We start from the raw sequence: 27,462 nt of genomic DNA, 5'->3' as shown, positions 1-27,462 counted from the left end.
TGGGTTCCCTGTATGAGTTTTGGTTCCTTCCAAGGTTTCTTCCTCGTGTGCTGAGGGAGTTTTTCCTTGCCACTGTTGCCCCTGGCTTGCTCATAGGAGGCTTGGATCCGGATCTCTGTAAAGCTGCTTTGTGACGACTTTTTGTTGTGAAAAGCGCTATATAAATAAAATTTGATTGATTGATTGACTGTCAATACCATTTATTTCAGAGGAAGGAGTTTACAACCTCCTGGTCATATATTAGACCACTGTTTAATGTGGAATGCTGTAAAAATGTTAAAGCAAAAGTACGCTTCCTGAGGAACTTCCTGCTGTAAATCACCTTCATGTTGCATGATGCTGTGTCGGTGTCTCACCTCTGGTCTGTACCGATTCTTTCATTACTGAAATGAACATGGAGATCCATGGAGGTGTTGCTCTTCATTGACACACAGCTGGGCTCTGGAGGTTCTGCCCTGAATGTCTGCTCTCTGAAATGTGAAGTAGAGACAAAACAATGAAGTTAAAATACTTGTCAGAAATGTTATCTAAAAATGGCAAAATGGTCATTAAGCACCGTCCCCAAATTATCTTTAAATCTGTAAATATCACAAGTTATGATTAATTAAATACATAACTGAACACCTGACTTGTCAGTTAATGGGGATTTGTAAGTTATGGATCAGTGTAAACCATGAGATAATGACCTATACCTTCAGAACAAGGAGGAAATAAGGTAGGAATATCCACTTTATTTTGAAACAAAGAAAGTAAGAAAGGGCTCTTCAATATTTTTCTATGTGAGATTTCCTCTTCTCTGCATTAGTTGTGGGTCAGAGCTTCAAAACAGTGGGATAGTTCTCCAAACACCATACAGACCATAATACTGAGTCTTAACCACATCCTCAGCTTTTTCATCGAGAGGGAGGAGAACACAGAGTGACTGGACGTAACAAACAAACCAGTTTTAAAAAAAGTGGAAATATGGAAAAGAAAATCTAAATTCTATTGAATGCACTGCATTCCTCAGAGCACTGAAATTAAGGTGGATACAGTAAAATGTATGACACTGAACCATTACTGAATCTATACAAGTGTAATGTGTAATATTACAGCGATGATGCATACGCCCGAGTGTCTCACCTCAGGTCAGAAGTAGACATTTCACTGCTGTGAAAAGAAGAATCAATCATAGAGTTGTAGCTCCTCATAGACACAGATCTGGGCTCTGGAGGACAGCCTTCGGATCCCTTCCATCTGGAAAAGTGAAGAAGAGACACATGAACAGATCTCACAGCTGATAATATAAAAGGAAAGAGAATTCAGATATTTAAATATCAGTCTGGAGTTAATAATCTAGCCACGCAATTACAACATTCATATGTGTCGTATTCTGTTATAACACAGGGGCAGCCATGGCCTAATGGTTTGTGTGTGTGTGTGTGTGTGTGTGTGTGTGTGTGTTTGTGTGTGTGTGTTCTCTGCCACAGATGGGATAAATGTCAAATATACGTTATGTGGTTTGCTATAAACTGACAGATAAATACACATTTACATTTTTGTTGTCTGCTTATTGCGAAGTGTGCTCTGAAAATATTATTTCCCAAATATGCCCAAATTAATAGCTGCATCACACACCTGTGACTTCTGTTAATGAATAAATCTGATGAGCCATTAGCAGGACTCATTAAAACTGAAAAACTGAATGGTGCGTCTAAAACAAGCAATAGAAGAGGCTCACGTTAAATCTGAGCTTCCTTCTCCATTGTTGAAGTTCTGAGGCTCCATCAGGACATTTGTATTATTCATAGACACAGCACATGTCAAAAACAGTAAACAGAGGGTAGGGCAGATGGTCTCTGTGTTAAAAAACAGAATTAGGTGATTATTTTAATAATACAATAAAACAGCACAGAACTGAAGTAACACACAAAAGATTTTACAGCGATGAGGGTCAGAGGACACACAGGGTCATATGATATGAAGCAATGAACAGCACAACAACTGAGTGAAAGAGTGTGTGAGTGAGTAACAGACTGTGCCACTCAGTGAGTACCTGATGTGGTAAAGGTCCCCAGTGTGGGACGTGTGGAACAAACACAGCTCCTGTAAAACACAGGATTACAACCAGAAGACAGTACAATGCCTCTCTGGTCTTGTTTTATTTAAATAATAAATCACTGTTCATTGTGTCCTTTGTTCATCAGCAATCACGATTCACACCAAAATAATACTGATATAAAAACAAACCCATAGGTGTATATTAAAAAATACAATCAACTCCAACTTCACTCCTAAATCAGTCAAATCAATCCTAAATATGTCCTCAGCAGAGGTTCTCATGAGGCTAATTGTCCAACAGGGCTTTACAAAGCCATAAATCACACTGGGAAGAACCAAGGTTGCAAGAATCAGGAACCGAACCGGTTCAAGACCCGGAGTTCATTTGGTGGAAAAGCGCTGTGGTTGACAGAAACAAATCAATGATTCCGATTGGTTAAACAAACCTCGCGATCTGACTGGTCCAGCTAAAGCTTTCCTATTGGTCCATCAATTGGCCGTCAAAACAGGGTCTTAAATCCGCAACTGCTAAAAGAGATTCAGACACACAGAAGAGAAGGCGAATGTGTGGATTTTTTCCACCTCATTCACAAGCTCCCACAGTCACATTTGGAACCTTAAAAAGGTGTGCTCTTGCACATTTTAATCCATTTGAGAAGGTAGTGATTCACACATTCACGACATTTGATTTACAAATGCAAATCTTTTTTTTAAACATTTGTGAATTTAAATTATTATTGTTGTTGTTGTTGTTGTTTTAAATTTGATCATTCCAATACATCTGTGGATTTTAGTTTTACGTGTCTGTAGTTGCTCAAACGCATTTACAAAGTATTTTACGTTTGTGAGTATTGTTTTACAAACTCAAAATCTTTTTGACCCTTTTTTGACTCCATACAGCTCCACAGTGAGGAAAGTAGCTGAGTGACTTGATCCACAAACGCAGATTCAACAATTTACAAATACATTTTAAACTAGTGTATTTATTTTCACATACAATGATGATATATCTATGTACCTATTAATTTAACTGTATTTGTACAAACTGCAGACAGTGAGACACAGATTGGTATGTATTCTACTGTGTAAATTCAGTCCAGTATTAACTCTTGTATGACCGTTCATTCTCTCTCTCTCCTCCTTGCTCTTGTTGTTTATTTGCTGTATTGTGAAGACAGGTGATGGAAAATAATCTCCACAGACATGGTTAAAGGTGTGAATACATCTTTATTTACAGAAACAGTTTCTTACTGGTTCTTAAAGATCCCGTGAGAGAGGTGTCCGGTTCAGCGCTCTCTCGTTTCTTCCCATTTTCTCTCTGTCAGCTCTTGGCTAGGACCCTGATCTATATGATTCTTAACCTTTCCAAATAGGAATCTGGTCTACATTTGCACGTTCAAGAGACTAAGGGAGGAGTAAAATGTATAGTCTCTATCCTCACTGACAGCTTATCCTGAACATTTCTCTCTTTGGAGCACAGACTCAGAGCATACGTCTAAACACACAGAACAGTGAACATCTCTTAATACTGCACTTAAGGCCTTATGTTTAAATATACATCACTCTCTCTGTCATATAACGTCTGTACCAGGAATACCGAGCTAGACTCTTCTCGTAGGAGATTTGTGCCGTAAAGCGTTACGCATTTCTCGGAAGAGAAAAAGCAGTGGCCATCAGTACAACGTTTATGATTCCCACGCAGCTGACGTAGACAGCTGAAACGTACACAAAACACAGAGTGGGGTACAGAATTGGTTTTGCTCCTTCATCCTGGCACCATTCTGTAGTCCACTCCAACAGCATCAAGTCTGCGCTTAATACCGGCGATGGTTCTGACATCAACTTCCGTGGCCTTACAGATATTCAGCTTTTTGTAAGATTTTGATGTGGAAGAGTCTAAAACGCTTATGTGGTTTAATGTACTAAAACAATGATCTAGGAACAGCAAACTCCTGTTACTTCTGGTTTGAGTCACGGGTTCATTGTTTCAGCAGTACAGAGTTCCTCTTTTGTTTTTCCAGTACATTATGTTGATTGAGCCTTTGATCAAGTATAAAATATAAACCCAATTCACTTTTACTTTTCCAGTGTTCTTTAGGTTTTCCTGCCTGATAGAGGGATTTAGCCTTTCAAAATGTCTAACAGATTATTTTTTATTATTTATTTTTTTATTATTTTATTATTTATTATAATTTTTTTATGTTTCGGACACAGATTTAAAGTGTCATATTTGTCTGTCTGTAGTTTAAATATTGGGAACATTTTCTGACAGTGGTGTGTGATACGGCAGATCGTCTCTGTCACTGCGAGAGAAGAGCTAAGCACTGAACACGACTATTTTAACGCTGATAACACGCACAGGTTTGAGGCGGTTTGAGTTTCAGCTTTTAATAAACGACAGTTAATAAAGACAGTTTATCTTACCGCGTCAAACAGCTTCTCTCTCTCCTTCTGTAAATGCTCCTGCGGTCAAAGATATTTTTACTTTCTGTTTTTACCCGCTGCCCCTCGCTCCCTCTTCCTGTATCCGTTATGTTCCCTACATTAATGTAACTCAAGCCCAGACAATAAGTGGGAGTGATGAGGAGGTGGAGACACTGACAATCACTTCTAGCGTCAGCCAATGGTTTATCAGACACCAACTTTCAATCAGAAATGTTATGTTAAGTGTGTAGAGTTGTAAACAGCCCCACTCTGTTTTGCATTGTTTTCCTCAGTGCTGCTGGCACCGTGACAAAGAAAGCTCTTCTCTACAGGGTCTAAGGCTGAGTCTGAAACATCCTAAAGTTGATGACTATGTTTAATACATTTGTCTAATATTTTAAGGCAAAATAAAGTAACCTTCACTACTTGGAAATTCCCATAATTCAGATCCACTGCTGCAGACTCCAGTGCATCGAGCCTTTGTACTCCACTTGCTGATGCTTTGCTTTAAGTGTGGTGAGCACAGGCTCATGTGCAGCTGCTCCAGAACATCCCATTTCATTTCCTGCTTTTCTGTAGAGGTTTGGCCTATACAGAGTGAATGGGAACAACTGAACTGTGCAGCAATAATGCAGCTAAACCCAGTCATTGAAAGGGGACATAGTTAGTGGTCATAAAAGAGTAGAAAATAAAAGAAGTTAATTTGAAAATAAGGTACATTATATTATCTAAGTTACACACAAAGTGTGTCTTAATATTTAAAGACATCTCTTTTGATGAGTGAAGTTAGGAACGTGGTTTTGCCCACATTTCATTTTTACATTCTGCTTAAATATGTCATAGAAACATTTAAAAGAAAGCGGGATGCTCTTGAGCAGCTGCACATGAGCCCGTGTTCACCTCGCTCAACGCCAGGTGTCACCAAAATAAATTAACTTTACTTAATAGCTGTTTGACCAGAAAAAAATGTGGTTCACGGACACACACAGAGCGTAACAATAGAGGAACCCTTTTCATTGCCGTATAGAATCCTTTTCTAAAAGGTGCCATATAGAATCATCTATAGCACATTCTCCATCAGTCTGAAGAACCCATTCACAATTCACACCTTATAATCAAGCAGAAGGTCATTCAAGTGTTCAGGGTTCTATACAGAAATGTTTTCATTACAAAAGAACCTTTGAAAAACATTATTTTTAAGTGTGTAGTTTTGTGTAGAACCCGTGATATTCCTCTTCACTCTGGAGTCTGATCACCGTGACTCGAGGTCTGCTAAAGCACCTGAAGAAGACAGGAACACGAGGTACAGAATATGACATCCACATGGGCTGAAAGTTTGAGAACCACTGGTTTAAAGTAAATATGATATTTTAATTGCTACAGTGTCTCTGGATTAAGAATGGGACTTTGATTTGGCCTAATTCCCACAGTTGGTTTGGTTTGAGGTTATACTCAGGCTCTTCTCTGAATCAAACCTTGCAATAGGTAACAGCAACAGAACAAGAAAATACTGCTGCTGAAGACCAACACACTCTCCTCCTCCAAACAATGCAGGGATTTTGTTGGTGACTTTAGGAGGCAGTAAGGAGTCTCTGATGTTGCTGTATTTGTGCATGAGAGGAGAAAGTGACCCTCAGTTTCTATCTCTCCAGATCGGCAGTGGAAGCAGGTTTTTCTGATTGCGCAATAAGCCTCATGAGATTTTTCTGTCAGTGATATAATTGCTGATTTGACATTTCCCGTTGAGGTTAACAGCTCACCCAATACGTGTAGTTGCTGATGTGAGAAATTTAAATATCACCAAGAAAGAACAGGTGTTTATTCACCTATAATCTAGGTTTATTCTGTGAAGTAATAACATTTATTTTATCCATATTTACTTTAGGGGCCTAATCTTTACAGTAACTGTCTAGGATGGACAGATTCTATTGGAGTGCATCTGTTGGTGCTAAGATCACGAAATCATCTGCGTAAAGTAAGTATTTGATTTCTTGGTCGTCTAGAGCAGGTCCAGGAGCAGCTGAATCCTGTAGTTGGTCAATTCATTTATTAAATAAGGTTGGAGCCTTGCTTTACCTTTTACTTTCTTTTAAACATTCTGTTCTTTTTGTGTCAACTTTTACACAGCATTGTGTGTTACTGTGCACTGATTTTATGATGCTGTACTCGACTCCCGACACCACTCTGGATTAATTTAAAACATTTTTGTGTCAAAAGCCTTTTTAAAATCCCACAAAATCTGTCATGGACTTGATTTTTTATCAGGGTTTGGAGGGTGTGTAGATGATCTGATCTGATGTTCTATGTTTTGATAAGACTCTAATTTGTGATTTATTGATTATCTGGAACTTATATAAAATTTAGAATCCTGTGATTGATTTTGTTACAGAAGAACTTTAGTTTGCTGGATCAATATTTATCTTCATTTTTGAAGATGGCAGTGATTATGCCTTAATTCCAGATTTCAGGGAATTCACCAGTATTTAAAATCCATCTGAAGCTTCGCATTGCTGTATTTAAGCATCTCTGGCCGGATCAGGTCAGGCCCAGACCCTTTGTTTAATTTTGTCTGAGCTAATAGTCAATTAAGTCATGGTCAAATTTGATACAGTTATTAATTTATTTTAAATTAAATGTTTAAAACCATTTCAGATTAGTCGTGTGTTTACACTGACACCACTAATGCTTTCTCTCTCTTGCTCTTGTGGGAGGCGGCCGCATTTTCTCCCTCTCCGCTCCTTATCTCTCCTGCTCGCTTCTCTGGTCTTGTCCTGTCTACCCCCGGTCTCTCTAATGCCGCTCTTCGAATTACAAATAAGAAATGGAATTGATCAGCTGGTCTCTCAACGCTATTGACACCGTATTCTCAAGGAGACGTTTGGGCATGGGGGAGCCCTCCTGTCCTGATGGAATGACGCTGGCTGGATATGCCATGGATGGATGGGAGAGGTGGCGCGTGGTATGTCTGGCGCCTCTCTCCATTGAGGACATCGAAGATGTATACCTATTTGGATTTATGATCGTGGGCTTTCTGCTGATTGGATTAGGTGGTGCCCTGGTTTATCAGAATCAGAGGGATTATTAGCTCAAAATTCAGCTCACATCTCTGATTCTAACAAGCTGAAATTTATCTGTTTTGGCTGCCCCAGCTATCAGTGGCCTTGGCTGCTGATGGTTTCAACTCCTCCAGAAGGAATGGTCGTCATGGAGACCTGTTGCACCTCCCCTGTCTGAGCTGGGGCTCAAGGACACGTGACCACCACTACATCTGGACATTTTCACGAACTGAACCTGCCCCCCCTTCCCCCTTGAACACGCCTCCTACTGCTTTTTGTCTACGTCACTGAAACTATTTGTGTGTATTGCTTTGTGTGCTAAAGGTGTTGTTTTTTTTTTCAAGATCACACACTGTGCTTCTTAGGCACAGTCTGGGACCTTCATTTTTTTTACCACCACTTCCCCAATGTTAATATAGCTTATTCTTCTAACTGTACGATGGCGCGGGTAACCTGCTGCGGTCGCGTCTGTTGCACTCACCTAACCCCTGTTTATGTGAGTGTACAGACGGAAGCTAATTTCGCTGCAATGTTGTACTTGTATAACTTTGTATGTGACAATAAAGATCTATCTATCTATATTGTTGTTATTGAAACATTTAATATTGCGATATAAATTGACATAAAATTATTGTCCAGCCCTAGGACAGTTCAATAAACCAGAGAGAGAGAGAGAGAGAGAGAGAGAGAGAGACAGAAAAACCCATATAAATAATAAACAATAATTAGGGGGGCTACAATGGTGAGAACACCAAGGGTTTAATAAGGACACAGTTTCACTGATGTAAAGGAATGAATAGCGTCCCCTGTAGATCAGTCTGTGAGCAGTAAAGTGACTGAATAATTCTAAACTCAGCACAAATGTTTATAGTAAGGGCTCTGAGAACCTTAAACATTGTGTAAATCAATTGTGTAAATCACAAAAATAATATACAGCACATCCTATGTGCTCATGTTAGAAGTACGAGCTCAGCAGCTAGGGCACAAAATACTGAAATATTACAGTTTCTTATTAACAGGGAGTGACAAACTGTTGCTTTAACAACGCACATCATACCAAGCTGCTGTTGCATCACAGTCTGACATTTTTTCATAAGCAGAATCACAACTCCCTGTAAACTCTGTAGTGCACAACACACGTCATAAAATAATATTTTCTGCACTAAAATAGTGCACTGTATGTATATTAACATTAGGTTCACATCTCTCTGTCTAACATTTTGTACGCTGTCTATGTGCACTATGTGGAAAGTAGCGTGCTATTTAGGACAGAGATAATTACACATTATAGATACTTAGTAAACTCAGCTTTGACACGTAAAACGATACTTCATACTATACATTCAAAAACTAGCTTTATTACAATTAAGTGTGCAATTTTGACGCACCCAAAGTGTTTATTCAATGAGGCCGCTACATATAATTTTAGCAGGGCTGTGAAATCCGCTGTCTGCTCTGTTACATTGGTTGTACGCTGCTGATGGTGGTGTGTTGTGGATTGTTTGAATGCACTGAAAATAGTGCACTGTGTGTTCAGACTAATGCAGAAATGTCAGAACAACAAAACAACAAATTACTTAATGACTAGGGCACTGACACAGCCTGTGACATTAACACATACACAGTGAGTTTGTGACACACAGACAGAGCTCCTGTTTCATCTACTATCTCATACATCGCTCATATGAAGTAATTACTGTAATGTAATGTTTAAACTGTGTTTTAAAGTGTGTTTTAAAGTTCATGTTTTTTTAAACGTTGTGTACATTTGATTAGTAAGTTTTGGTGTCGTATCACAATTTATCGAGCTCATTAAAGACCTTTGTTTTTAAAACTGTTTATTTACCTGCATTTTATTTGTATATTCGGGTCCATCTTTAAAGGCTCTACTCACTGGTGCGTCTGATTAATGCTGTGTCCCAAACCACAACTGACTGAACTTGACCTTTTACAGAGTGCCCTTCTGATAATGAAGCATTAACATTTTTTATACCCTTTGTAGTACGCTAGTGTGCACTTTGGAATAATGCAGACGTAATGCTGTGGGAATCACAGTTGTTTAAATATTAAAATATATTTATGTTTACTACAGTATCACACAACACAACAAGACAGTTACTGTGTGAGAGACTAAAGAGAACTGATATGCTATTTTTCCCCTCATCTAAGTTAAAACTTACAGAACCACATAAACCTCATGTGTACCTTAATCTGACAGCTACAATAGTAGGTTTCTACTTAATTACAGGTACATTGCACTGAATTGCCTTGCCTTGCACTATTTTATTTAATAAATTTATTTCTAATTCTGAAACTGCACTGATATTGCACTGTACTTATATTGCACATTCCATACGCTTTGCACTATCCACACTTTTTCAACTTTTAAACCATATGCTGCACTCAAGAGATCATCCTCAGCTGCTCACAGTATCACAGATTCTTGCCAGGCTATGTTTGATTATTCTGATGATTGATTGATTATTCTTAAGCACACTATGTCAACTTCTTGGATATTTGATTCTGATATTTTGATATTTGTTTTAGGGTTTTTTTGTTTTTTTTAAACTTTATTAGTCCATTGCTGTTTAGTGATTGTTGTATGTGATGTCTGTAAGCTACTGAGACCTTGAATTTCCCCTGGGGATCAATAAAGTATCTATCTATTTATCTATCTATCTAAATTGAATGTAACTGATGACACACTTTGTACTTGGCTTCGTATGGTTATGGAAATGAATTTCAAATAAAAAAAATAAACAGATCTAAACTGTTTTATCTGTTCTATGTGTGTTTTTATTTTTTAAATCTAAAATATGCAACACAGTATATAAGTTAAAGGAAAAGAGAAATGAAAGACCCAAGCTCCCAGAGAAATCTTTAAAAATGTTAAAGTCTACATTTAGAACAATAAACTCTATCTAGAGAAGGTTCACAGACTAAACCCCTGTAAGAGTCTGAAGATATTTACGGTGATTTCCCCCCTTTTTGGATTCATGTACAGTTTTGGAACAATAACATTAAGCTCAAATTGTACCCGAGGAAAACATAGTTTTAACGCAGTATTTTAGCCGTTTTTCCCCTTTGTCTTTTGACAGAAAGCGCCCCGATTCTGTTTCGTTGCTGTTCACTGCTGGGTTTTCAGTTGATCTGCTTTAAACCAATAGCAGCGAAAAACACGCCTTCTTCTAGAGAAACTAAGCAGATGATTGGTTGACGTGACAGCTCCTGTTGGCGATTGACTTAAAAAAAAACTGATAAATCGAGCATCTGATTGGCTGCAGCAGTAGAAAGAAGAAGGGTGTAGTTTTGAAACCGAAAGCAGTTTAATAGAACCGTAAACGGTGTTAAAAATGACTCTAAAGTAAATAACTCTCCTGTAGAGTTAATACACACTCAGATGTGGTCTATATTTGAATTCAGCAACACAATAAACACAGAACCAAACTTCGCACAAACAGCTGTAGTTCACTGAACGCCATCGTGTCTGGATCAAAAACACAGCTAAAGCTGAGAGTAAACCATCGAGAGCAGCTACAAACACAGGGTTCTCTCTTTAACCCGCGGGATAATGTTCACATTAATGTTGGGTGGTGGGGGTGGGGGGTAGTATGTGCACAACAGATAACATGATTTCTGTCATTTCTCTGTAGTTTTCAGGAAGTGTGAGTTGCTCCGGCACCTGACCTCCCTTCGTCACGCGGCAGTATGTAAACAATGCGCTATGTGTTATTTCTTTGTATAAAGTGTTAAACTTCACTGCTGCATTAAAAACTCTTGACATAATTAAATCTGTGTCATTAGAGCGTTTTAAAAACAAGACACACAACTCACCCTTGATTCTGGAACAGTCACTAACAGCATCTCATTATTGTTGGGCATTTGATGACTTTCACATCTTTAAAATGAACTGTGTTATAAACAGATGAAGTGTGTTCACAGAGCTGGGTTATTGTCCCCTGAGCAGAACAAATCACTGCCACAGAAAGAGGTTGGATAAGGGAAGTATAATTGTTAGGGGCAATGATTTAACTGCTCAAATATCTTAGTCTTTGCATTAAACCATCAAGCACTTGTTTAATAAGAAAATAATCAAACAATTTAGAACTCCATAGCTGCAGCGTGAACTCCATAGCTGCAGTAATGTTTCATGGTTTTGCTGAGGTTTATTGTGTATTCCAAGCCTTTTCATTTGTGCTCTTCTTCACTTTGGATGGTGGAAAACACTAGATTCAAGTATCATCTTTTTTCTTTTTCTTTTTTTTAATTTTTTTTTACTTTTTTTAATTAATGCTTCTATTTAATCGTTGCTATGATTTCATGTCTATTTGTTTTATCCATATTCAGTGCAACCAACAGCAGAACAGGACATGATGGTCCACACATATACATTTAGAAGTGATAAGAAATGATAAATAAATGTATGATTAACTGGTGCCTGACAGCTCCATTACAGCTACGCCTCCTGAACAGAAGAGGAAGCAGTGCTGGTCTTTCAAGGAGGGGAAGCTCAATTTCAGTCTACATCATAAAATGTGTTGGTTTATTTATACGTAAATTCTACCCTCCGTTCCTTTTCAAGAAAATGATCTGTGACCCTGTCGTACCAACAAGGCGTCTTTTCCAGGGACTTGACTGGTGTCCACTCAATGGCCAGCAGAGCTAGGCTGCTTAAACGGCCTTGGCCCATGTGAAGTGTGTCCGCCTGTGCTCCCACGGATCTTTACACCAAAGGATCGCTGATTCGCTCATTTCGCTGTCAATCAAAAAGGGATTCAGCCTCAGACAGATCATCCAATCATCATGCAGAAGCTGAGCGTCCGGGCCAGCCGAGGCCAGCCCACTGCCCCGTAGACCCCCAGAGACGCTGAGCGTCCGATGGGCGGGACAAAGCCCAGCATTTATCCAATGACTCGTCTCATTTCGCTGCACTTCGCTGCTTCGCTATTGAACTCCACACTGTTTAAAGCACTGTGAAACTGCGGGAAAGCCGCGTCTTTACCAGTGATAAGAAGCTAATTCTGAACAAAAGTTGAGCGCGTTGTAGTGCATATTTATTCAATGACATGTACACACAACAGAATATATTTGATCACTTATTTTTTTACATTTTAGGGGAAGCTGAGCTTCACACCACATGTTCAAAACAAACTGAAACAAACACATATATTGTCCTTCAGATTCAGAACATTCCAGTCTCTCATCCAGCTCAAAGAGCCTGAATCCCCACTCTGTTTCACCAACAAATGCGAGTCCAGTGGAGATTCCTCAGACGAGTCTGTCATAGTCTGTGTTAAAAATCCAAAGGGGACAGTCAAATGTGAGCCGCGAGCAGTTAATAAGGAGGCTGAGAACAACAGCGCCGGCCTGTCTCCACTTCCCGGACAGTACTCACCCTGGCAGCTGTAGCCCATCAGCACCTACCTCCCGAGTCCAGCAGTGCTCCAAACACACAAACAGTCTGTACAATCCGTGCTACGTGCACTGTACACACTCTCCATAGCCATTAATCCAGTCGTCTTCAAAATTCTCCTCAGTGTTCACAAGGAAAAGCTCCTCACCTAAAGCAGTAGGCATCAGAGACACAGATGTGCCATAGAGACCTACTCACCAGGAATAGTCAGACTTAGTCAGACAATAGTCTGAACCGCCTCTTAGGGGACAGTGACATATAGTTCTCATGTTTAGAGGCGTACTGCACAGATCTTATAAGCTGTAATATAAACAGATCTTATAAACTGTGTCTGAGAAGTAGTTTTTTAAGCTCACATTCCTTTTACCGTTTGTGACTGTTAAAAACCAGTTAATCTTTGTGAGAGAATAAACATCCACTGGGGGGTCAGTTATTCCAGACGAGGCCTCAGACGGACCGGCCTGGGTTGAAGAGCCCGGCCTACAGGACATGCTGACAGGTAGTTCAGACAGCCCTGAACAGTCTGATACCACGCTGTCCTCCTCGGAGTCCAGCACAGCGTCCCCCGAGTCTCCGAGACACTCATCACGCACACGGCCCACAATAATGTCATCCTGCTTCAAAACTGACTGTCCATCTTCCTCCACGGGTTTATCAGTTTTACACCGGGCCTTTCTGTGGGTGCTGACACTAGGCCCGACCGAGTCAGTGGGGTCATTGGGTGTGTTCACAGATGCAGTGCTAACATTGACATTATCCTCACTACTGTTAAGAGGTACATTCATGGAGGCCTCAGTCCCATCCCCATCTACCCCCTCCCCACCTGCAGAGCTGACGGGTTCAGGCCTGCTCTCAGGCCCCGAGTCAAACCGCAGAGAGAGAGAGAGAGAGAGAGAGAGAGAGAGAGAGAGAGAGAGAGAGAGAGAGAGAGAGAGAGAGAGAGAGAGACTCTTCTATATCTAATCTGTGGGTCAGTGTCCAAACACATAGTGTAATGTAGTGTAACTGAGTGTTCTGCTTTTCTCAGTTTAAAACCTCTTGTATCCTTCATGAAGCTGAAACCCAGGTGTCCACACATCAGCACAAGACTTAAACTCTCACTCAGTTACACACACAGCCTGTCCTTTCTGACACAAACTCACTGCGGAGCCTAAATAAAACTCCACACCTAGCACAGACCCAGACAGCAGACACATTTGGGCCGAATCTGTGTCAGTTTTGGGATTCATTTACGGTTCAGTAACGGCACTGGCACAAGTGTGGTGTGAGCTGGACCTGGGCCAAACGTCACGACCCAGGCCTGGCCACAATTAAATATTCAGCGTGTAACAGCTTCTAGATCAAATACATTTCAGAGCAATGTTCATTTAATGCTGCACTGTGTTTAAATAATTACTCGTGTCCTGCTCGTGTTTAACACTCGCCCCGTGATAAAAACCTTGACCATGTGCTAAAATTAGCATTTGTTTATTATTTTAGGAAGAATGATTGTGTCCACACACTTTTGCCCAGGGTCTGTTTCTGGCTCCAACACTGATTTAAACTAAACGTTACTTTAATGATCTCAAGAATTGAGGGATTCTACGTCATCAGAACGACAAGGAACTTTACTCAGTGGAAATTGTTGGGTTTTTTAAATAAGGCTTTGTTCTTCAAGGTGAACCAGGCACAGAGCTTTTTACTCGACAGCCTCTTCCTCCTCACCCTCTACTTCTGGAGTCATAGCCACTACAGCTGTAGAAACACCCCCTGTGTCACGTTCAGCTTCAGGCTCATGGTTTTAATCCCAACAATAAAAAATATTAATAAAAGTCTGTAATTACAGCAAGAATTAAACTGAAGAATTATTAAACACTGCTGCTGTTAACAGTGAGACACTGATTTCTTTTCTGAGTTTGTGTTAAAACGATTAATATTTATTTACACTGTGGTTTATCAAGTGACTAATTTCATAGATTAAAACAGCATTAAAATCACACGAAGACACACAATAGAAAAGAATATTCTTCTCTTAAAACACTGTTGGTACATGATTATATAAACTGATTATATAAATAAAGCTCTTAATAGCTGTGGAGTTAGTCATGGGAACATTGGGTCTTTTTCTTTCTTTTTTACCAGAGAAATCACTGAGGATCTTTTGTGTTTACATTCTCTTATAGTCTTTACTCTCATACATTCAGCTTGTTGTTGCAGTGAAACACAACAGAATATTCTTCTTCAGTAACAGGGTGTGACCGCCACATCTGTGGATTAACATTTACGCATTTGTAAAGTATTTTGAGACTAATCTCTCTCCATAAAACGACCAGCAAAATCATTAAAGGAGGGAGAGGAGGTAAAGCGCTGCGGGCTCACACTGCCCCCCGTGGCCCTCGTTGGAAATACCGCTCTTATTTTAAAACACTCTCTTACACAGATTTTTCGGCTCATTTTAGAGCGGTTCCATTTTAACACTAGACTTTAGCACTGAATGTAGACAATATGTACCTCAAAGTGCCCAAACGTTTAAAATAGTCTGTCACCAAACATAAAGGTTTTATTTGGTTGTTCTGCGATAAAACAAGTCAATTTAAGTTTATTCTAAAATATGTTCCCAGGCGCTCCCGCTCTCTCCCAGACCCAGAGAGAGTGAGTGATCTCGGCACATCGACTCTCTTTGTCTTCATCTGAGTCCCTGCTATTGGTTTACAGAGGTGTCAATCACTTCTGACCCGCCCCCTCAGAGCTGCGAGCGAATCCCTGTGGAGAGCGGCGTCCAGCAGCGCACCCCTCCCCCGGGGAATAGGACCTCGCTCACAGCCGGCAGCCGCTCATTGGTCCACAGCTGCACTGAATCTAAGAAGGAACGCCCCCAACTTTGAATTCACGAAGACTTTACGTCAAAACTTACCATTGCCTGGGCGCTAGGAGCTCCAGAACAGTGCGTTACCGTTACTCAGGAAATAAAGGCACGTTTACTGTGGCGTGGTGAGTAAGAGATTGTCTTTTGGAGCATAAAATTGTGCACTAATGTGACAAATGTTGTCTTCGAAAAACCCCTAAATAAAATAAACGATATTTTTTAACGATTCCTAATGAAAACAAGTGTAGTACAATAGGAAACAAACACGTCAGTTTGAGTTTATTCTAAAATCTGTTCCCAGTCGCTCCCGAAAGTCTTATGGTGGAAAAATATCGTTTAGAGACTTAATCCGTTCCCTCAGTTTAACAATCATTTTCAGACAGACATGACTCAGGCTGTGCATTAGGACACTAGTCTGATCTCTCCATTCCTTATTTACACACTACACCCACTGTTTACCACTGAAACATTAACAGTTGGTGTCGAGGAGGGAGTGAATCTGGTGGGACTCCATTTCGTTGTGAACTGAGCGAGTTTGTCGCGGCACATTCAGCTGGAGGTGGGACAGTGGGCTCCTGTTGTGCGGCACAGAGCCGCGGCCAAAATCACACCTCATTCTCAAAGTGTTCAGTAAAATCCAACTGACCCGCTGTTGTCTGTATTTATCAATTACCACATTAAACAGTAAATAAAACCCAACGGGGCTTTTGTGGACAGAACGAAGCCTGAACCGATGAAAATGAGATCAGACAATACCTCATATCGTCCACAAGAGGGCGCCCTAAGGTTTAATTTGACTCCTCATTCAATGTAATGGGGCACTGCGTGATGATGCGACACTGAGGGGATTTGTGACCCCGAGTTTTGTAAAAAGGACACAGTTACACACCTAGTGAGTCCATTAAAGCTGGTCAGAACCTAATGTTGCCCAATTTGTCATCGTCCACAACACAGTCCCTGCTCCTCCAGTGGAAAAAGGACAGTTCCAGCTCCATGTGTCTCCTTCATCTTGTGTCTGTTTATTAAAGTGTTGTACCTTTATTTCGTAGACTACGCTTTTGCTGAAGACAACACAGAATGAAGAAAATAGTTATCAGCAAACACCTCTGCAACAGTCTAAATTAATCAAATAATTACAAATAAGCAGCTTTACAGTGGCACTGACGGTGTAATCCTCTACACAGCGCTCATTCTTTATGGTTTTATTCACTTTTTAACGTTCATTCTTGAGAAATATGACAGTAGCAGGTCAACTGTTGAGAATTGTTGAGAACGCAGCTTCAACAATAAAACTTCCTCATATTTTTATTTATTCTAAAAATGTTCACTTTATTCTTGAACATTAACGTTATTAAATCATTTTAAATAGACTTTATTCTCGTAATATAACTTTATTATAAATATATTATTTTACAGGGGTCTTGTTTTTGTTTAAGTGTTTAAATGTAAACATGTTTACCGTGTGGTCTCCATGGCAACGTTAATGCTGTCGGAAAGCTTCAAAATGGCCGCAGTGAGGGTCTATGGCTGGAGACGCTGGTCATGTTCAGGTCTGGGTCAAAGTGAAAAAGAGAGTGTCCATGTGCTTTAGAGAGGTTCTCAGACTCAGAGGAACTGCGCCAGCTTCAGTGAGGTGTGGAACATGTCTCAGACCCGGAGCAGAGGCTGCGAGATGCTGTCCAGCTGGTGGAGCCCGACGTCTTCTGTCATCTGTACGACGGCTTCATCGGACGGGTCACCGGAGACCAGCCTGAGGTCACTATCCACACACACTACCACTGCTGGGAGTAACTCCACTCAATATAACGAACACACTGATCTCTACCTCACTCTCTGTTTACTGCAGCTCCGCACAGAGGAGGGTGGGACCCTTGTGGTCCCCTCGGGCCCTGTGATCACATACAGTGTGAGTGAAGCTGCTGGGTTCATTGTGAATTATTTATACTTAAGTGAGCCCTGTTCTCATTGGTTTCCTCATTTAACTTCAGTGTGAATGGGCGGGGCTTAACTGCTGTAGGCTGAATAGGTGGATGTATGGTAATGTGTTGGTGTATGACGCCACAAAAAGGAGTGAATACTAACTGTTCATATTTGGACGGTGCGTATCTGGACCACTAGAGGGCGCTAACAGTGGTCACCGATGGAGAGAATGAGACTCATATGAGCTCTTTAACTTCTGAGCCTGTTTGTAGTGGTTCATTCTAATGTGCACCACCCCCCACCCCCAAAGTGTTCCAGGCTCTTTCTGGAGCGGCCGGTCGTTCGGCTTCATGGAGGAATGCAGAGGACTTTCTGGACTCAGCGTTTCTCCAGCACAGAGTGGCACCGTGCAGACAAGAAGGTATGCACCTTTATCTGTTCAAGACCTCCTGTCTGGTGTTGTTAATCACATCTGTGACTTTGTAGGGTCTTATTTGCCTGTGTGTGTGTGTTCTGTGTGTCTTCCAGAGGGTCCATGTCAGGCTCCACTACGTTGAGCTCACGCAGGGGGCACTTGCATATCACTGGTGGATTCACACCAAGGGTTTTTTCATTCCATCGGCTAAGGTCCACACCTCCTCCCACTGCACTCATCTCCAGCACCATTCTTTCATTTTCTCTCATTCATTTCACTAGTCGTAGTTTATATCATCCATATGACGACCAGAACTTCTCTTACAGTGCCCCGTTTGGACCGCATCCACCGCGAGGGTCACCCTTGCCCAGGTGAGATCTCTCAGACGTGTCTATGTTCACTTCAGCCTGGTCTTTTGATGGAGCTTGACTCACACTGTGAAGCTGGTGTAAGGAGCTGAGCTGTTGCTGTTGATTCTTTTTTAGCGAGTTGACGGTCTCCTGACGCGAGTGGCATCCTGCGCGTTCACCGAGGAACACAGCTGTAAAACATCTGGAGGTGTTGAGGTGGGTTCAGCGTGTTCTAGTAAACACTAACACACCTGCTCTTGTACAAACCTCACTTCCAAAAGAGTCGGGGACAGTTTAAAAGTTGTAAATAAACCGAGAAAGCAGCTATTCATTCTGTTTGTAACAATATACTCAGTGTTTTATCTTAAGAACTTATTAATAATCAGTGTTTATTTGTTTCATATTAGGGCCCTCTTTCCTGGACCTGATCTTTGTAGAATGCCTTTTGAAAAACCACTGCACTGCGCTGTTCCCAAGTACTGAGTGTGTTGTTGTTGTCCAGGTGACGAAGGTGCTCCGCACGTGTCAGTCCCTCTTCATCGGACAGGAGGCGTGGTCCTTCAGAACCAGCTCGGGCACAGAGGTGACCCGCCCCGACCCAGACCCTCAGCCTCAGCCTGAGCCCACTCCTGAGGTAAAGCAGATGTGCAGCTGTTATTACGGTAATTAGAACTCCCTGAATGATATAAGACTGGAACAGGAGGTGAATGTGTGGTGTTACAGACGTCTGGAGATGCAGAGGCTGTGGCTCGGGAGGTGCCCTCTTTGCAGTGAGTACAGGGGCAGCTTTAACCCTTTTACGTCCCACACTGAATAAAAGTGCTGGCATCTATTAACAGAACTGACCTCATGCAAAACCTGCTCCTTCTCCACAGCATCTACTCAGAGATTAAGAGGATGACCAGCTTCCCTCTTAAACTGCGGGCCCTGCGCCAGGCCTTCACTGTAAGAGAACCACATGAAACCACTGTATTTCTACCTCATCTGAAGGCCGCTGTCTTTAAGCAGTGATGAGTCTCCAGTCCGTTTTCACTGAAACTCCTTCCATTGCTTGTGTAGACCACACTCAGTGAAGCAGGCTGTCGCTACAGTCTCCGTGAAGCTGGCTGTATGATGTTGGAGGACCTGGCCGCCCTCAACGACAGGGTAAGAAAATGATCGCTGCGTCATATTAAATGATGTGATGTAATATAACTGCTTCACTAATGTGATTCTGTGCATCTCTTTACATCCTGCAGGACGTGAGACTCTTCCAGCAGCTCTACCATCGTCTGCTGGTGACGGCCGAGTCTCCCTCCTGTGGTGAAGGGGTTGTAGAGGAGCTGGCGGAGATCGGAGTGAGTCTGAATAACCAGACGTGATGGAAAGCATCGGCACTACTTATGAAACCGGACCGTGTGTGTCACTAACGCTTCCTCTCACTCTCAGATCCAGCTCTTCAACTTCATGGACGTCATCTTTGAGGTTGTGCTGCTGAGAATCCAGGCGGGGGCGGAGCCTCAGATCTGTCCAGTAAGATGTCCTTCTGTTTCTCCAGTGGAGCGTGTGTGTGTGGTGTCCATCACTGCTTCTAGAATGGATGTGACCCCTAGGGGCCTAGAATAACTAAATGGCAGCGCTCATGTCGTTTGAACTTCATTTTCAGAGGCCAGGAGGATTCCTCCACCACCTGATGGCCGTGATCTCCTCGGTCTCTGCAGTCACCAGGCAGAGCAGACCCAGAGCTGACCAGTGCCTGCTCCTTGTCCGGGTAACACTGACCATCCATCGCCACACGACACACCTGTGCAGCAGCAGCTCAGTGTAGAAATGATGTGCTTTTCTTTTGAAGGGGTTTGTTGGCCTCATTTGAGCAGAATCTCTACTTCTGTCTTTCAGAACGCGATGCTGCTCTTTTTGGAGAGCGTCTTTACGCTGGAGGAGTCAGAGTACAGCTCTCCTGGGTCTTTGTTCAGAGCGGTGTGAGAGATCTTCCAGAGCCACGCTGAAGATCTCTTGGACAGGCTCGAGGACATCTGACCATCTACGCCTCCTTCAGCTCCTCACTTTATTCTTCTCATTCATTTTTAATCACTAGTTTTAATAATAATAATAATAATGTAGTGTAATGCGTGTATATTATTAGAGTAGAGTGAGTATTATTTGTGTCTGTATTGATTTAGCTGTGTTTGTACAGTTCAAGGGAAGTCAAGGTCAGTTTCTGTAGATGGTAGGAGTAGGATCTGTAGATATGTGCATGGTTCATTTTAACACTGTCTCTGTTTGCAGTCTCTCTCTTCTCTTGCTGTCTCTATTTGCAGGGTTCCCACTGGATCTGAGGAGTTAGTTTGTGGTGTTAGACGAGCTGTAGATGTGCGTTTATACTTCGTGTCTGTAGATGCTAGAGGAAGTGTGTGTTGTGATTGTGTGTGTGATGTCATTCCTCGCCTTTGTGGACTGTATTTCCAGGGAATGCCAGGTGCCGTGTGATCACAGCCTCTATAAGCAAACACCAGTCAGTCCAGTAGTGCACCATCTCTGCTGGACTGACTGCTCACCACCACAACCCCCTGTAAGTAAACCATCCTGGTGTTTGTCTACTGTCCATTTGTAATGATCCTGTGTAGAGATGAGAAACACAAACACAGTGAATCTGAGCCCATGTTTCTGTCTGTCCTCCCTCTGTCTGAGGGGTGGAGCCTTACCACACAGACATGTACAGACCCAATAGAGCCTGACAGACCACAGGAAACCTCTGTGACTGACTTCAGAGTGAAGAGGGAGCACAATACGACAAGAACAGCACCTCGTTTTTCCTTTTATGGCCTGAATATCTCATTATTCGTTCTTTATAAACTCCATAAGCGAGTCTCCAAACGTCCACAGCACGCGTCTGAATGGAGGCTCTTTACAGGGTTCTTCTCCAGTCTCAGAAACAACCTCAAAAGCAGAAAGAGTGACTCCTCTAACGTCAGCGCTGAAGACAAGGTGAGACAGCCGTCTACAAGACTAGATGTGGTATATTTAACACATGAGCACTGGCACAATCACTGCACTCTTCTCTTAGGGGCGCTGTCGAGGGCGATGTTGAAGCTCTTATTAAAACAGAAGTACCTGCTTGTATCTGGCCAGCTCTGAGTCCTCAGTCTACAGTAGACTGCAGTTCTCATGAATGTCCAGCTGCTGCAAGGGACGTGAAGAGCCAGACGCAGATGTGAAATCCTGCGTTTCATAAGGACTGAGTAGGAGAGGACACTGAGCCTCAGAGACAGCAAACACATTTAAATACATCGCTGCAGATGAGAGTCCCCCCCTTGCTCTTTAAACAGTGTTTCTGGACGAAGTGTGGGACAGTTTCTGAACGTCCGGACTCAAGACGCTGAAGCAGAAGTCGGAGAACAAAGAATTATGATTATATTAATAGAGTTTACAACATTCATCACCTGTGTTTGAAGCATAAAGCATTTCAATGTGTTCACTACAGATCTCAATCAGCTGCTGCTGAGTAGCACAGTGTTCATATTAATATTCACTCATTCATTCATTGTCTGTAACCCTCATCCAGTTCAGGGTCGCTGTGGGTCCGGAGTCTACCTGGAGTCACTGGGCCCAAGATGGGAACACACCCTGGAGGCGGCGCCAGTCCTTCACAGGGCGACACACACTCACACATTCATTCAAAATATAAACTGGGCTCAGTGCTGACAGGGGATTCACTCAGTGGAGAACTGTTGGACGGTGCTGGACCCTGGTGTAACTGTGGGGGACCAAACCAGTCACATCATTTCCCTTGAGGAAGGGTCTTGTGTTTTTGAACACTGTTTAAAACCGGGCCCTCTTCAGATTTAAGAGGCTGGAGGTGAGTGAGGGGTTAAGCCACAGACCGTCTTCAAGCGCAGCCTGAAGTGCTCTCAGTCCATGTTTCTGTAAGATATCGGTGTGGACTGGAATCAGAGGGGTTTCTTTTGAGTGGATCACATTACAGCTGCAGTATGAAGAGGAGCACTGACTCTTGCTTGTGACACTTGGAGTGTGCTTCATTGTTGAGGTGATAATGTGAGCAGTGTTACTTTCTGCACTGCTCCAAGTCGAAGTCTCAGATTTAAAATGTATTTGTAAATTACTGAATGTTCAGATTCATCACTTTACAAATACATTTTAAATTCGAGACAGTGATTTTACAAATATATTCAATGTAAATTTAAACAAATGTATTTATTTTCGCATAAAATGATGATATATCTATGAAAACCAAACACGTGTTTATGAATGTAACTGTATTTGTACAAACTGCAGACCGTGAGACACAGAGTGTGATGTGTTCATTTGTGAACAGTGAAACATATCTGTGACTTGTGTTTAATTTGTGGATTAACATTTACGCATTTGTAAAGTATTTTGAGACTAATCTCTCTCCATAAAACTACCAGCAAAATCATTAAAGGAGGGAGAGGAGGTAAAGCGCTGCGGGCTCACACTGCCCCCCTGTGGCCCTCGTTGGAAATACCGCTCTTATGTGGCTCCCTCTCTCCCAGGCCCAGAGAGAGTGAGTGATCTCGGCACATCGACTCTCTTTGTCTTACTCTCAGTCGCTGCTATTGGTTTACATTGGTGTCAATCACTTCTGACCCGCCCCCTCAGAGCTGTGAGCGAATCCCTGTGGAGAGCGGCGTCCGGCAGCGCACCCCTCCCCCGGGGAATAGGACCCCGCTCACAGCCGGCAGCCGCTCATTGGTCCACAGCTGCACTGAATCTAAGAAGGAACGCCCTCAACTTTGAATTCACGAAGACTTTACGTCAAATCTTACCATTGCCTGGGCGCTAGGAGCTCCAGAACAGTGCGTTACCGTTACTCAGGAAATAAAGACACGTTTACTGTGGCGTGGTGAGTAAGGGATTGTCTTTTGGAGCTTTTCACCGGTGCGGCGCCTCTCTCCTGAGACTGTGTTTTTTTAAAGACAGAATCTGAAGAGATTTTACAGTCTGTTATGGTTTAAATGTCCGAGTTTAAATGTCGTCCTGCTCCAGGTGTAAACAGTCAGTACCGAGCAGGGGGCTGAAAGTCAGTGTGTGTGTAGTGGTGTTACTACTGAGACATATGAGGTGGTGTTGAGGGCTTTTTGATCAAATAATTTGACGCTGTGAACTAATTAATGTTGATTAACAATAGAGGGCGTTTCTGTACAAAGGGTTTAATGGAAACTTTTACATCTGAACATAAAACTGTGCACTAATGTGACAAATGTTGTCTTTAAAAAAATCCCTAAATAAAATAAAGAGCAGTTATTAACGATTCCTAATGAAAACAAGTGCACAAGTGTAGTACAATAGGAAACAGTGCTTAAACAGTGAGTGTGTGGCTGTGTTTGCGCTGCTGCTGCTGCAATTATATATGCAGTTATAACATCTTCATCTGATATCCATCATATACTTTAATGACTGCTGACTGACTAACCCTTCTGTTAGATGTAAGCAGTCACTGCTGTAAAGACACAGAGATAAGAGTTTATTACGGATGCTGGAAAAGGCAGTGAGAAAGCAGCTGAGAAATGAAATAAATAAATATAAATACACTCCACATTGGGTGCAAAACCAACAGAAATGTTAATATGTCTTCATTTTATGTTTTATGTGTTTTCAAAAGTTCTGCTTTCAATTCTTTAACTTTTAATAGAAAAGAGACCAGATGAAGGAAAGTCTTCGTATCATTGTGTCAAAGGATAAATGATGCACGCCGTTTACTTCAACACTTCCTTACATTCACTTCATAATTCATATGTACACAGTCTGATGAACACTAAACTGATATCTTTTGTCTTTATGGACTAATTAAGGTCATAATAATTATTTCATGTGCAGTGACTGCGTGCCCTGTGAAGGACTGGCGCCCCCTCCAGGGTGTATTCCTGCCTTGCGCCCAATGATTCCAGGTAGGCTCTGGACCCACCGCGACCCAGAATTGGATAAGAGTTACAGATAATGAATGAATGAATGTATGCAGTGACTGCAGTGATTAGTACCAGGGCTCGCACATTATAAGGGTTTTGGCTAAAGGTAGCTTGCTTCAGTGGAGCCCCCAGTGATTTAATTAGTTATTTCATAAACAAATTACTAATTCATTCACTTGAATGAACTAAAACATGCGCACAAAAAAGTGTATAGTTTTTTACTCATGGCCCCTCCAGGGCTCCATATGTAACCACCTACAAACATTCATACAGAGTCAGGTCAGGTGTAAGCTGCTTTATCTTCTTTATCCCAGTAAAGCCCTTTATGTTTTTCCTCATTGGGAACTACAAGCTTCTCTTTACACTGTGTTACAGCTTCAGCAGGAATCCACCAACAGAAAAGCTCCAAAATGACCGTTTAAAATGTCTTCACAGTAACTAATAAATATTCACATTTAGGACCATTTCTACTGTGTTTAGATCTGAAGTCTTACCTTCGTCACAGAAATCTCTGATGAGGAGCTGAAGCTCTGCTGCTGTGAGTGAGTCAGGGTGTGTGTCACTGGGCTGTTCTATAGAATTCCCTACAAAGTGAAAGTAAAAGTGCAGCAGGTCTCTGACAAATATAAACCTGAATGTTAAATATATTTGTATTTATTTCCTCCTTCATTTTCTTTCCTATATATTATTATTGTATTAAAAATCATATACTACTGAACGTTCAAGATGGACACTGCCCTTGTGTTGTTACATGGCCACAGCTTAAAAACCGTTAAATGGGACATGTTATGAAAAAAAAAAATCAGTGCATTAGTCTGTTCATCTGTGGATCTGGAGCTCCTCCCAACCCACACACTGTGAAACAATATCACCCAGTCAGTTTTCTGTTGTCTGCCCAAGTCGGAAACCATGGCATGAAATGAGTCATTCTAAATTTGTGCTGTACCTCACACAGTGTACACAGACTATAGAACTGCCCCGCCCCCTCGTCAGACTCCCTCCAATCACAGCACTGGACCTGTGTTTATATCATACTATTACTTGTATCAGTTTACCTCATCAGACTGTGATGTAGCTCAGCTTAAGACCTGCCTTTGATTTGAGATCAGAAACCCACTCTGAGTAGTTATTGTTAACAATGGGCCTATTATTATGGCAAAAAAATCAAATAGACCGCTAAAATACATTTCCTGTTTATTTATCATTGTCTGTATGCTGTTCTATATCATAGAGCATTATATTTAGCCCTCAACATATATTAGTTTATAATGATAATTGCCTAGCACCATTAGTCCTTGTTTGTAAACCTCAGCTGTTAAAGTAAAAATGCCTGAATGAAAATAACTCCTGGACTAAAGGTGAGTTTTGGGCGGAATGCTGTAATTATAAAGCAGGGTATGTTTGCATCTATTTTCAACTCTTTACTGTGAGAGCTACTTGACATTCTCCTGCTAAATAATTGTGGTCATGCTTTTTTTTCTTCAGACTTTCACATCAAAATAAGTAAGACGTAGAGGCAGAGTGTAGGACTGAGTCATGTTCACGGGCAGCAACAGGAACAGTGTTGTCTGAGGAGATGAGTCAAGAAGAGGGTGAGGTGACAGTACCTCCCTTAACATTACAGGAAGGGCATGTGGAGGAAGGAGCTGTGGATGAAAGTGAGGGTGCAATTGTAAAAACAGCCCACATGCCACGTCCTACAGATTCATCCCATGAGGAAGCATTTCACATCGGGTGCAATGAGAGCTACATTGCTATGGGCTGCAGTGTAAGGCTCTGTCAGGTTCAGAAACATTGGTTTTCTGGAAACTTGTGGCTGGAGTCTTCCCCCAGTGTGAATTCAATGCACTGTTTCAGTTGATGGCTTTTTCAACTTAAAGGCTTCAGACACTTGGGGCTTCTTTGCTTTTTGTCTTTTAGTCTTTTTCAAGGCTAAACAGGAAAATGACTCGGATTTTGAAATGACTGCAGGCGTCAGACTCATGGCTCAGGCCCCTCAAACATAGTCCAAATAGACAGAAGGTCTATATTAATTTTGTCCCTAATAGAGAACTATAGTAAACAGGGCTTTAGTTATTCCAGCAAGAATTCAACACCACACCCAGAGCATGAAGGAGACCTCTGACAAAGCTTACGGACCAGCAACGACGAAGACAGCCACACGCACCCTCAGAATGACCTTCTGAGATGAGGCCCAGGAGAGACCTGCATGGACGTGTCTCTCACAAGGCGGCAGATCAGCGATGACAGAGAATCCCCACAGAGAGCTTCAGAATGCCACCAGCTCCGACGGAGGGGTCGCTGTGTCTGAATAGGGGGAGAAAGGGAACGCCCGCGGCCGCAACCTGCCAGGCCTGCATCTGCATCCCTCCAGGAAGTCGTGCCGGAAAGCACAGCACGTCAACGACATACTCCCAGCTATCTCCAGTCCATCTCCACGAATACGTAAGGTCACATGGTCTCATTTCTTTCATTGCTCAGTAGGTTGGTGGTGAATGCTTCCTGGGATCAACAATAGCGTTTTCTAGAATTTAGGGTAATTATCATAGAGAAATCTCCTCATACATTAATCTCCCTGTTCCCTCATGTATCGCTGTAATCCCTTTCATTATATGAATGTCTAATTAATATTCATTATTTGATATTATTATTAATAATAGATAGATAGATAGATAGATAGATAGCTTTTATTGTCATTGCACATGTACAACGAAATTGAGCAGCAATCCTTAAAGTGCTTAAAAAAAAAAAAAAAAAACAGTAGAAACATGCAGTTTTATACAATATAAATAACAGATTATTGCACAAGCCCTGAGTAGTTGAAGAGATTAATGTGTGTGTGTTTGATGTGTATTACACAGGCCCTGAGTGGCTTAAGAGATTTGTGTGTTCAGTTGTGTGATGAAATCAATCCTTGGTTATTTGTTTGTGTGTTCAGATTCCATTTCAGAGTCAAGAACCCACGGCGGGTCAATGAGCATAATTCATTAATAATAGTCATTTCTAGCTAATTCTGCTGTATAATATGTGAAGATGACCTACTTATCTAAGCTAAAATTGGACAGTTAAAGA

The 27,462-nt window shown here is 41.7% G+C and overlaps 1 protein-coding gene and 1 long non-coding RNA gene across 7 annotated transcripts; one reads left to right on the top strand and one right to left on the bottom strand.

The window, feature by feature from the left end:
- Positions 1 to 361: 361 nt before the first annotated feature.
- Positions 362 to 1,839, bottom strand: LOC136687384 (uncharacterized). Its single transcript, XR_010800460.1, has 3 exons — positions 1,721 to 1,839; positions 1,123 to 1,236; positions 362 to 470 (listed from the first exon to the last, which is right to left on the bottom strand). It is a non-coding gene; the product is annotated as an uncharacterized lncRNA (long non-coding RNA).
- A 15,597-nt stretch (positions 1,840 to 17,436) lies between these two features.
- LOC136687352 (uncharacterized) lies at positions 17,437 to 27,462 on the top strand. Of its 6 annotated transcripts, XM_066661746.1 has the most exons (17): positions 17,437 to 17,684; positions 18,009 to 18,119; positions 18,227 to 18,325; positions 18,440 to 18,484; positions 18,599 to 18,679; positions 18,966 to 19,097; positions 19,187 to 19,233; positions 19,339 to 19,408; positions 19,523 to 19,609; positions 19,702 to 19,800; positions 19,892 to 19,975; positions 20,109 to 20,213; positions 20,342 to 20,815; positions 20,912 to 21,014; positions 21,155 to 21,430; positions 25,876 to 26,835; positions 27,329 to 27,389. In XM_066661746.1, exons 1-13 carry the CDS (start codon positions 17,451 to 17,453, stop codon positions 20,426 to 20,428), a joined length of 1,281 nt encoding a protein of 426 aa, XP_066517843.1. In that variant the 5' UTR covers positions 17,437 to 17,450; the 3' UTR covers positions 20,429 to 20,815; positions 20,912 to 21,014; positions 21,155 to 21,430; positions 25,876 to 26,835; positions 27,329 to 27,389. The 6 variants fall into 6 exon arrangements, with proteins under 6 accessions (XP_066517843.1, XP_066517842.1, XP_066517844.1 ...); XM_066661745.1 differs by having other exon boundaries at positions 25,876 to 27,462; XM_066661747.1 differs by lacking the exons at positions 25,876 to 26,835; positions 27,329 to 27,389 and adding an exon at positions 21,510 to 22,731 and having other exon boundaries at positions 21,357 to 21,430.

This window comes from Hoplias malabaricus, chromosome 2, assembly GCF_029633855.1.
Source record: "Hoplias malabaricus isolate fHopMal1 chromosome 2, fHopMal1.hap1, whole genome shotgun sequence".
Classification (NCBI taxonomy): domain Eukaryota; kingdom Metazoa; phylum Chordata; class Actinopteri; order Characiformes; family Erythrinidae; genus Hoplias; species Hoplias malabaricus.
This window is presented reverse-complemented; position numbering and strand designations above follow the sequence as displayed.

Coding starts and splice junctions, on each gene's coding strand:
- LOC136687352 (XM_066661745.1), top strand. CDS start 17,451: ATGCTGTCCAGCTGGTGGAGCCCGACGTCTTCTGTCATCTGTACGACG. Junction 18,120..18,226: donor GGCACCGTGCAGACAAGAAG/GTATGCACCTTT, acceptor TGTGTCTTCCAG/AGGGTCCATGTCAGGCTCCA. Junction 19,801..19,891: donor AGGAGCTGGCGGAGATCGGA/GTGAGTCTGAAT, acceptor TCTCACTCTCAG/ATCCAGCTCTTCAACTTCAT.